Raw genomic sequence first — 12,185 nt, 5'->3', positions numbered from 1 at the left:
CCTTGGTGGCAGGTGCCAGCTGGGGAGGGGAGGCCAGGCCCTGAGCACTTTGAACAAGAAGCACCAACACAAGATGTTCTCTAAATATTTTCTTGCAGTACTATTTTTAGTATTTGGTGAGGATGCAGTGGGATCACTGTGCTCACAGTCCCAGTGAATTACCACCATGACAGAATTTTTCTCTCCAGCCACAGATAAATCAGCAGTGGCCAGTTGAGTTGGGTTTGCAATGAGCTCCTGACTCTCTTTTGGCTGCTGTTTCTTTTGTTCTTTGCCCTCCCTGTAATACTGAATGCATGACCCAATTGATCTATGGATCAATGTTATCCAGAGCCTTGGAGAGGTGAGGAATGACTGCAGGGACAATTCTCCTTACAGGTCACCTCCCATCTCTGGGGAAGGCTGCAGGAACACCACGCAGAAGGGAAACAGGGAAAGGGAAAAGGGCTCAAGACATGCACTGCAACAGAGCAGTGTGCAGCAGGAATGCAGCTGTGTCAATAATACTTACAGAGCCAGGATTTTGCATCATCCTGAAGGAAATAAATGCCATAAAAGCTGCACAGAAAAGCCCCTCCTTAAAAATTGAATGATGAGAAAGGAGACTTACATTATTAACAAAGCACAGTTTTAATAGAAATGTTTAGGCTTACATTTCAAAATTACTTACAAATGAACTTAATCACAATGTATATATTCTTTTCTTTTTAAAAAAACCAACCATATTCATTCTAACATAATATATATTTTCTGAGTTATAAAAGCCCATATAAATAGCAAATTCTTCTCAGTACACAGATTACAAGAATTCATAGAAACTGGGATGCATATCTGAAAAGAATCCTGAGTATGCATTCCACAACTGGCAGAAAATAGATCAATGCTAGAGTTGGACATAAGAAATGCTGTTGTCCCAGTATGTAATTTTCCAAAAAGAAAGAAACAAACAAAAAACACAAAAAAAACCCCAAACAAAAAACTGAGAACTTTTTGGTTGCTCAACCTTGTTCAGCTCCATAGACTCAGGAATGGCTCTGGATGCTCCACTCCCTGAGGTTTTTGGGAGCACCCTGTGGATTCTTGTGGTATCAAAAAAAGAAGTGCCTGTCTTCAGGAGGACAGAAATAAGGCACGTCCTTAGAGCAGGTCAGTGTGGGCTGTAAGCAGCAGCTTGCACTTACAGCCAGAAAGCAGCAAAAAGTGGCTCTTGAATGATGATGTGTAGAAACAAATTTGGAAGAGGCAGCCAGTTCTTACACTCCTCAAGGTTCCCCTGATTACCCCCAAAACAACACAAATTCCAACAAGAATAAGTGGAAACTTTGCATGTTAGAAAAATCAAAGCAAAAGTTCCCCTTTTTTTAGACTGAGGTAAGCAAACAAGCAAGTTGGACTAAGAGCAAGTCATAGCAGCATTTAGACCAGAGCAGTGACCCCGTGCTTTCTCTTCTCTCTTCCCAGAGAGCTGCCCAAGGGAGTTTTGTGCCTGGCACTGTTCCAAGGCCAGTGCTGTGACTGCAGCGCTGCACGAGGGCACTGACGTGCGGAGGCCTCACCGTGTGTTTAATCTGGAGCTATTTTATTAGAGTAGCACAATGGGGTTTTTTCTGGTCATAATGGAAAAAAAAAGTCAATTATTCATGGTAGAAACACAGACAATTCTGCCTTTTGTTTTAAAGAGTAATGTAGTAATTACATATTCCTTTAAACACTGCTGTTAGATGACGTTTTTTCACAGGGTCACGAGCTCTGACATTACTAAAGCATGAATCACAGGAGCAAACTCATACATGCAAAGTGCAGTAAGCACACAGAGGCTTAAATTTTGCTTCTTATTAGAGTGTCAACTCATAGAGATAATGAAGTAAATTAGAGCCACTTATAGTCTCCTGGCTTATTCCCAGTTTAACTGGGATCAAAAACTGAATGAACGATGTTATACCTAAGATGAGCCATAGTTGCAGAGAGCAGAACTTCACAGGTAAACAACAGATCCATGATAGCATTTTAGAATCAGAAATTCCCAACAGTTTTCTGTCCTTTCAAATATTAAAAATAACTTATTTCTTCTTGGCATCCTATGAATACTTTCATGGTAATTTTCTTCCTGCTTTAGGTTAAAAATAACAGGAAGAAGAAGTTGTAAATATTGCACAGTATGTTAGGATGGAAGACTAGAAAAAAAATGGCACTTGCAGGGTGACTTTTCAGTCCAAAGAAAAGCTCTTCATTTTTTCTGCTAATTCCTGTCTCATTTCTATGTGTTTTTTCAGGTTTTGCACTTCATGGGGCAGGTTAATGTCCCACACTGACACGCAGGATTGTAACTCTGGGGAAAAAAATGAGAATTTGAAAACTGCAACAGAGATGAGTTACTGCATAATTAGAAATTATTTTGCTTATCTGCTTGTTCTCAATTACTCATAAATTTACCCAATGAAGCATGATCATTAAGACCCAGAAGACAAATTCCATGACACTTTGTGTGTGAGGTGATGCAGTTATGTGTTACAAGCTGTTTGTATTTGCACAATGATTTGCATTCTAGTTCCTAAATTTAGACTATACCATTTAAAAGTACTTGAAAAAAAACCATTTCTGGTGCCCATGGGCATTAAGGAACTGACCTGAGCTACAGCTAATGCCAATACTGAGGTGCTGCTAAAATTTCATCTGTCTTTCCAAGCAGATATACCCCAATGCCTATGAGACTCAAACCACATTCACTGTAAAATAAAAATTGATTTAATTTAAGTAGTGAATATACTAAGAAAAGGTCACTTCCTCAGTCTCCATTCATGCAAACAACTCTTTGTTCATGAAAAATTCACACTGTTTTTAATGGAATAGGGACAACTGAGAACACTTACATGAACTGAGGCTTACAAACTAAGGCCCCAAGCATTCTGGAGTCCCTGATTCTTCTCTGTAATTAATGTCATTCTTAAATAAAATAAAAATGCTAACAAGCCAAAAAAGGTTCTTATGGTTCAGAAATTGGGGAATACCACAATGTAAACCCAATGCTCTAAAGTTTCAGTCATTTCAGTCAGCTCACCCACACTTGCCCTCCTTAACTTTATACTGTCATTGCCACATTTTTAGGGGTCACTGAAACAGGGATGAGATAAAGATGAAGAAGGGCATTGATCAGAGCATCAACTTTAACTGTTCTTAGAAAAATCTAAAGATGCAGCTCTTCTATCTTCCAGCACTTTGCTGTCCTAATTATCAGGAAACTTTTACCGATGTCTGACCGAAATCTCCCTTGCTGTAACAGAAACCTGTTAGTGCTTATCCTACCCATGGGGAATATAGAGAAGTCTTTATTCTCTTGCTCTTCATTTACATATTTGAAGGCTATTATTGTGTCCTCTCTAAGCTTTATTTATATTAACCAATTTAATTCCCTTCAACATTTCCTCACAGGTTGCATTTGTCTCCTCTGGATTATTCCTAATAGTCCAGATCATTCAGCAATAAATGGTTAGGCTCCTCTAGGAGAGGCCACATTAGCACCCAGCAGAGTGTAAGAATTAGCTCATGCCTTATAGACACCACTTTCATGGTGTGAGAGTGGTGTTTGCCTCATCTGCACCCACGTGACAGGGCTGATTCATGACCAGCCTCTGATCAATTCTGACCCATTTTCTGCAGCACTGCTGTTTAAGCTGATCATTTCCTCATGCTGGTGCAGCAGATTATTCCTAATTAAATAAAGGTCTTGCATTTGTCCTTACAGAATTGTATCCTATTTCCTTCCAGACCATTAGTTCTATTTGTCAGGGTCACTTTGACTTCTAATCCTGCCCTCTGGGGAGCTTGTCTTAGCTGTGAGTTGTCTGCAAAACTAAAAAGTACATTCACTATTCTTTCATTCACATCACTCATGAAAGCACCGGGGATTCCTGACCTAGCACAGACACCTCTGGAAATCCATTTGATACATTCTCCAACTGGACAATGACATTTACTCTCCAAATACAGCTTTGAAACAAATTGTATTAAATCCTTCAAACAGTGGCTTCCTCAGATCCTTTTTTGGAAGTTACTTTCAGTTTGTATGACCCCAGATATGCAAAATAAAACAAAAACTACTTAATAGTAGTGTTTCAATAAAATTTCGTCAAATGATGATCAACTCTTCACTCTCAGTGAGTAGTCAAGCACAATAGTGTCTCCTCCACTAATAATACAAGTTAGTAAAACACAGTGCAGATACCTTTGTGATATTTGTTGTCTTCAGTGTCACTTTTATAGCAATATCCCAAAACAAGGACCACATTCTTGAGACTCCCTTTTACAAAGAAATAAAATGTCAAATCTTCAATGTGAACTTTGTAATTCAATACAGAAAGAGTAAATGACATCAAGGCATAAGAGCATAAGAGGACAGAAAGCAGAGTTCAATCAATCAGACCCTTTATTCAAAATCATTAACCATGAAAAACCCAGACACAAAGACAATATAGTTCCCATCTCCATTTAATGTCAGGGTTTATCAGGGTTCCAAGGCATAAGCACAGGATCAGCCCACCAGCCTGCTGAACAAGCCCAAAACAAAGCACCCTATTATACAGCACAGGCAGAGGTGGCAGAGTCACAGGAAACATGTCACAGCAAAAGGACAGGCTGCAAGTGAAGTCCCAGTGCACAGCAAACGTACCAGTTCAGTTATGAAAAAAACCAAACCAACCAAATATGACAAAAAACTGAGTAAAAACTATGAACTAAAACTTATGATGGCATATGGGTGGGAAGTGGAAATAGGAGATAGATCATAAGAAGCTGCCTAATGAATAACACAAAAAAAAAAGACCTGGAAGACAGGAGTGGTTGGATCACAAAAGGATAAACAGAATGTGCCAGTGTTTCAATATCAACTTCCTGCTTATTTTCAACAAGTCATGTCTATAAATGTCTTGCAAAGATAGACAGAAGCTGTCACATGTTCTCCTGCCACAGCAGCTCCCTGTTCCTACTGGCAGCACATGAGGGTGGAGAGCCCTTGGCTTTCAGCTGGTAGGGGAATCCAGGGCCCAGCCTGGGTCCCTGGAGAGGAGCAGGCCAGGGAAGGAGCAGCCCCCCTGTGCAGACACCCCACTGCAGCTTCAAGCATGGAGCCTGATGCTCCCAGGGCAAACATGAGCAGGGGAGCAGTTCCTGGGGCATAAATAGTCTGGAATATGGCTTAACTTTTTGTGTGAAAGCTGCAGTTGGGAAGTTTAACATGCCTGGGACCTCTGCAAGGTAGAGAGAGGTGTTTCCTGCCCCAAGGAGTTCAGCACTATATTCTCCTCTGAGAGTGATATAAGTCCGCTTATAGTAGATGAGGGATGGTAGAAACCACACTCGTGCTCCATGCTCAGATTTTTCATAAATTTAATTTTTTCCTATAGCCAGTCCTATCCATACTCCTTACAAAAATGATTGGAACTCAAGTATAATGTTTCTTATTTAGACCTTGGTCCTGTCTTACCGTATAGAAATCTAAATTTGCACTTGCAAAATAAACAAGAAATTTATATCTAAATTATTCTCTATGGTAAGTCTCATGCCTGTTGAACATCAATGTGTTAGGTAACAGAGTTGGAAAACAACATTGTATTTCCATATTCATATATGAAGTACAGATAAAATTAATGTCTCAAAGTCTGGCAATCTCTTTTTCCTTTTTTACCTCTCCATGACATTATATATTTTAACCTTAAATGAAACTATTTCACACAAATATTATAAAAAATATTTCTCTCTATCTTCTCTTATTTCATATAAGCAATGTGGTACTGTTGAAACACTGCTCAGCAGCCTCAGTGCCATTTTCAGGGATTCCAGTAGAAACCAAGTCCTTGAATTTAGGAAAAAAACTCTAGCCCTTATAAATAATTGCTGCAAAAAGATGATCAAAAGAAAAAAATGCACATCAAACTGCATATATCAATCTTATTTTCTGTTCTTGAGATTTGTGCAAATGAAGCTAAACTCCTCAATATTAATTTTTCTATAAATAAAATGTTGATTAAAATTTTGACATGACTGAGCCTCAAGGCTTTTTAAATCACACTATTCTATATATTTTCCCAATCAATGACAGCAGCAAGGCAAAAATTATTATGTTTTCATAGCAACTATTCTTTACAAAGTGCTGAAAATAAAATGTCCCTTTAAGACACTAACACTGTAGCCATCAGGCCTAGATGGAATGATAATGCTCTGCTGTAGCTGGCACCATTACCAGCTGGGCTCTGACCAGACTGTAACACTTGCTGTTTCAGGCAAAGGAAAGCAGAGGAAGGTGAGGTATGTTTGACTCATACAGCCTTGCCAGAACTATGACCTGACTGCAGTCTATGGATTCATCTGGTGCCAGAAAGGAAGAAACAGCTTGCAGAGTAAGTTCCTGGTGGTACAGAGAAAACATCCACAGCCTACAACTGTGATATTTACTAGCAGAATTACAGTGTGCTGCTGAATTCACAACAGCTTCAGTGTTTGCTTGTTTGTTTTTTTTTGGACAGCAAACACATTTTAAATAACACTGACAAGGAAACTCCAGAGTTTTTTCCAAAACACGGTGGAAAGGGATGGGAATCCACATATTGTGCCACAAAGTACTTTTTGAACTATGTGTATTTTGACTGTATTCACCACAGCAGTACCACAAACTTGAGTTTATATGGCTTTTATTACTTTTGAGAAAGGTGCAGGACAGTGCACAGGTGAAGGAAGCTTCAACAGCCAAAGAGTGTCCCTTCCTCAGCTGCATTCCTGTGGCTGTTGGTGGTCACCACTGAAACCTCACAACTCCTGTCTGCCTACAGTAGCTCAAAACAACTGTCCCTGATGAAAGCAGCAGCACATCTGTACAAGTCCACACCCCAAGTCCAGGTGTGTAGCACTTTACCAGCTCTGCTCTGATCTGCCTGTGACCCAAATCTAAAAGAACCATTCCTGAATGAGGACAGAAGAAGAAAACTAGCCAATAAGCAATGAAAGAAAAATTATTAAAATCCAGTATAGTCCACAGAAAGAGAAGCCATAAGTGCAACACTTGAGATGGAGAAAGAACAAAGGCAGACACATGTAAGAGAAGACAGAGTGACCTGTGACAGGATGGTGAGAGCTGTGCTGAAGCACAGCATAGGGATGCAGGTAAGGTGGGGAGTTCATGTGCAGACCAGTGACCAGCCAGGGAAGAGCTGCTGATTTATGTGGGCTCAGGTATTCAGCCTGCTCAGTTTGCACCCTAGAGTCTGACAATGATGGAAGAGGACAGCAGTGGAGTAGCATGAATGAACAAATCCTGGGTAATGCTAATCTGTTCCTGGAACACCACAACAAGCAGCACAGAGCAAACCTCAAAGTACTCATCACTTGAAGGTTTTACTTACCCAGCTGAGCTGTTACCATGACTCGAACAGAATCACAGAACTTGTCTATAACTCGTACAGGATGACGCGTCGACAAGTCAAGCAGCAAGATGTGTCCTCCTCCTGTCCCTATCCACAGTGCAGTATTCTTCTGCAGACAAATGGTCTTCACTCTTCCTGAATAAGCCAGTTTGTGTTTTGATTCCTTATTTAATTTTTCCATTTTGTTCCTATAAGTATGGAAAGAATTTGCATTGGAATTTGGTGCACCTATTCTGCAGCTACTAAATGACACTCTGAATATGAGATTTTAAGCAATCATTCACCAAGCCAATCACAAAATTCTCATGCAAACAAACTGGGATGAAAACTACTGGACTCCAAAGAGCCATCTGGTCTGCTTCAGAAGACCTTTAAATAGAAGGCAGGAACACTTCTCAGTTCTCCCCCAGTCTGCAGGAGGTTAATGGCACAGCAAAGCACACCTACACCTGCTCCTAACCTCACCATAAAAATAAATGGATGTGGCATGTTAAGGCAGAGCAACAATTTAAATGCAAATGAAAAAGTTGTCACAATTAATAAAAATCTAATTTCCTACTGAATTTGTGCACTGTAAAAACATTCTTGTTCAGGGGATGCAGGAAGTAGCTGGATTAGCCTTAGTACCTGAAGGGCAGCAAAAGACTTTCTTCTTTCTTGAGCTAAATGAGCCTTCTTGACATCATAGAGAAATTGGGAAATACAGTAAGGATCTTTAAAAAGTGGGATTCTGCATGGAATATTCTGAAGTTCTGGGCCAAAAGACAGGATAGGAAATCCAACAAACTGGATAAATGCCTGACTTCTGGCAGGTTAGGGTACCTGCTAGAGAAGGCAATCTGATATTCCCCTTCCTATCGACCAGGCCAAAAATCTGAAATAAACCACTTACTTCAGAAAATGTGCACAGTCAATTAATTCAGAAAGTTTTTCTGTTTTCTTGTCCCAGATTTCCACAAAATGGCTGTTTTTCTTTGCCAAGTAGATGGATTTGTCTATTGCTATTGAAATAATGTTTGCATCACTGTAAGCATTATGGCAGAACCTAGAAGAGAGAAGAACTCCAGTCAGATACTACTTTGAATGGGATTAGTTTCCCTCTGATGTTGTAGAATCATTCAGCCCTAAAATCAAATTAGGCTAAGACACAATTGAAAGGCTTTGCTTTAATCTTCCTACAGTTCAACATAAATTCTCATAGCAACAGAGTTAGGCTGCTGACATCCTTGGAGGCACATAAATGCTCAAAGTCTATTAATAAATCTTTCTCATCAAACACTGTTTTCCCTGCTCAGGAAAAATTCCCTTTAACTTCAGAGTAGGATTTGTCCATGTGAGAATTACATCAAACACTCCCAAACCCTCAGTCAATAATTTCTAAATAGTGACAATTCAGCAATCAGACATGATTAAATATATATAGGGCAAGGATATGCACGCATACACTGACAAACATGGAAGGACAAATACTATGATAAATATGTATGTGTAATTCTAAATAAAACAAACAGGGCCTGGACTAGGCCAACTGGAGATGAAAATTGATCAGTTGCATAGATATTGACTTCATCATTCTCTATGGAGTAAAAATGTATTTCCTTGCTTAAAAGCAGCAACACTTTCAACATTACTCACTGATACTCCATCTGCATTATGGAAAGAAAAGAAGAGAAACAAGCAAACTCAAAGAATGAGCTCTAGAACAAGACATTACACCCAAGTACTGTCAGAAACCTTTGATGAAAACAAATGAGACAAATAACATCACTTATAAAACTCAAGAACTTACAGTTGACTTGTCTTTGTTTCAATGAGCTTATGAACAGAGAAGTCACTGGTTAAGGCAATGATTTTTGTTCCACAGCCTCCCCAGATGACATTTTTTTCAGAGAAGCATGAGGATTCGTTTAAGCACATCAGGGGTGTGCTAACATTTCCTATTGTCAGTATCTTCAAAGGTGTAGCACCCTTACACTGCAAAAAATATATTCTGTATTAGAAACAAGGAGGATGCAGACACTCAGAATGCTGTTAAAACAAGGCCACACAGTCTGCTGAATTAAATTTACTCATCCAGATTTTCTGATGACCCAGAACATTTCCAGAACATTACTGACTGAAAAGCACCATATTCCCATTATGGACGTGCCATAGGAGACAGCCTGAGAGCAGAAACAGAGCAGGGACTGACACTGTCTGCAACCCCTGGCACAATTCAAGGACTGGCTGATACATCTGTGTCTCTGAAGACATCTTACACTGGACCATATTCTAATTCTGAAATGCACTGCAACTCCATAACTGCTCTAAATGCTTGGTCAGGAACTAAACCTTCAGGTGCCAGATGATATAAACAGCTCCCAGCATTTCTTCATCTTTCTGTGAGGAGAACTCTGATCTACAGAAAATCTAAGCAATATCTTATTTTTGAACATAGCTGTTATATAAAAATTTACTAAATGAGAGGAAAAAGGAGCTATTACAGCAATAAATAAAGGAGGTCAAAACTGTTAGAATATTCTTAACAACAACCAGTAATGTCAGTCTCTAGATAGTTTGCCAGGCATTTCAAAGGAATTGTCCACCTCTTAACTCCTTTGTTTACAGCAGTTATTGCAAAGAGTGAAGTTCCTCTCAGACTGCAATAGAAAATTAATTTCAGTTTTAGAGAAGCAATTAATTTTAGTTTTAGAGAAGCAGCTAAAAATAAGTGGCATGAAATAAAGCTCTTGGTAGCTGCTTTAGACATTAATGATAACACTCTGTAGAACAGACAGCAAAGTTGTCTACCTTTACTGCTCTGTCTTCAAAAACTGCCAGTTTGCCATCAGCTGTGCCTACCAAGAAGAAATTCTTCTGTTTGCTGAAATAAAATAAAATAATTAATTCTAGAAGTGCCTTAATCAGGTAAGAAAAATTAAAATGAGGAGTCTCTAGTATTTCAAGTATTCAATTAAACACTAAAAGCAAACACAAGCCCTGTGATCATGAATGTAGTCCCGAGTTGCACTGGGTGCAAAATAAAGTGGAAACAGGCAAAATAAGTAGCTGTCAGAACAAAAGTGCAGTGTGTACAGATGTCATTTTCTGAACACTTCAGTTTAGCAGTGTTTTCAAAATGTAACCCAAAACATTTAAAATTAATTTATACCTTTGCTTTGAAAGAGAATTACAGTACAAACAGGTGACAGAATCTGACATTTTCTGCAGACGATGCCTTCTTGTTTCATCTTCTGTGTTAACTGCCCACAGAGAACCAGACTGGGTTCCTGCTACAATCCAGTTTTCTTTCTCAGTAGGAAGAGTCACTAAGGCCAAACTTATAATTTTACTGTCTGCAATATCCTGAGTCAGAAAAGAAGAAGAAAAACAACTTGGTCATTATTTCAGTAATGGTAAATGCTAGAAATTACTGATGATAAAAATATAGCACAGTCTTCTTGGACTCTGGACAGATCCATGGCCTAATTTCCCCTTTAAGAAATCTAATTCCCTATTAGCAGAATACATCATCAACTGGGCCACCTATCTTCCAAGTGCTGGGAAGGACCCCTCAAACAGTACACAGGAAAATCTCTCAGCTGAATGCTGACAAAAAGAGATACTCTTTTATTTATTTAGAATTGAAAAAATGGAACTCTTGCAGTACTAATTGCTAACAATGAAAATAGTGGCCTAATATTTCTTTTTCTCATTTTATTTTTAGAAAAACAACCCATATAATTTATACCAAAGCTGGCAATTCAGATGTATCATGGTCAACAGATGGCAGATGGAAATAGAACTGAAACAACTTTGATGATGAATCATGCTCAGTTCTGGCACACATGTTCATCACAGCACATCAGTCCTTGGTAAAACCTTTCCTCTTTGCTGATGGGATAGGATTGAGATGTACAAAATCAAATGAAAAGAACTGGAGGGCATCACCAAAGTGGCACAAGGAGATGGCATTTGTGGGAAGTGAGAAGTTGTTAAGAGACAACCTGGATGGTAAAAAGGAGGTAGAGATATGAAGGTCTGCCTAACTATTAACTCCTTTCTGTAGTCTCCATGCTAGAAATAGTTTCCATCTCAGTAGAAGAAAGTAACCCAGCAGTAGAAAGACAGTATTATGAGAAAGTTCAGGCTGGATAACAAGAAGAGAGTAAAAAGCAACTGCTCTTCTACCTCATTTCATGGATACAAAGATGACTCACTTATGAGCAATCTTTGTCCTCTCAAAGCTTAGCTTTCCAGAAGTAATATCCTGCTGTAAAAATGCAATTAATTTTTCTGAAATATATCTGTCTGCCAGAAAAAACAGAATAAATGTCAACTTTCCCACATACCTCACAAGTATGTCCATCTGTGTTTAGGTTAACAAATGAAAGCTGGGCCTTTTCTGTGTTCCCATTTCCTATCCAGACTCCTGCCTTCTTGCAGCTTTGATTGGCAGCCACCATGCACTCTGCTGTAGATGTGCTAGGTATGGAGACATATCTCATCAAACAGATCAGCTCTGCAGAATTCAGGATCTCATAAACCTATAAAGAAAGGCACAGCACACCCATGGTGACAACAATGGCTTGTACAGCAATAAATAACAAGCAACAGATAACAGCATTTTTTAGATTTGGACACAGTATCTCAGCAGGCTTGGTCGTTTGTACTGGCACAGAACACTGTGTAACTGCACTGATATTACTTAACAAAGGCTTTTTGCATAGCTCCAGTAAAGTAATCAGAATTGTAAAAAAAATCAGAAGTAATCTGAATTGTGTTTCACTCCAA

At 39.1% G+C, this 12,185-nt stretch overlaps 1 protein-coding gene across 1 annotated transcript in view; it reads right to left on the bottom strand.

Annotated features, from left to right (window-relative positions):
* Positions 1-633: 633 nt before the first annotated feature.
* The window catches only part of LRRK2 (leucine rich repeat kinase 2), a 61,744-nt gene continuing 50,192 nt past the window's right edge, over positions 634-12,185 (bottom strand). The window contains exons 44-51 of the mRNA XM_058805488.1: positions 11,744-11,938; positions 10,564-10,757; positions 10,203-10,275; positions 9,202-9,386; positions 8,305-8,457; positions 7,392-7,600; positions 4,223-4,297; positions 634-2,329 (exon numbers count right to left, since the gene is read on the bottom strand). Of these exons, the coding sequence (XP_058661471.1) occupies positions 2,208-2,329; positions 4,223-4,297; positions 7,392-7,600; positions 8,305-8,457; positions 9,202-9,386; positions 10,203-10,275; positions 10,564-10,757; positions 11,744-11,938 (1,206 nt within the window). The 3' untranslated portion in view covers positions 634-2,207. The remainder of the gene's footprint in view (positions 2,330-4,222; positions 4,298-7,391; positions 7,601-8,304; positions 8,458-9,201; positions 9,387-10,202; positions 10,276-10,563; positions 10,758-11,743; positions 11,939-12,185) is intronic.

This window comes from Ammospiza caudacuta, chromosome 5 (assembly GCF_027887145.1).
Source record: "Ammospiza caudacuta isolate bAmmCau1 chromosome 5, bAmmCau1.pri, whole genome shotgun sequence".
Classification (NCBI taxonomy): domain Eukaryota; kingdom Metazoa; phylum Chordata; class Aves; order Passeriformes; family Passerellidae; genus Ammospiza; species Ammospiza caudacuta.
Note: the sequence above shows the minus strand (reverse complement) of the source record. Positions and strands in the feature narration are given on the sequence as shown.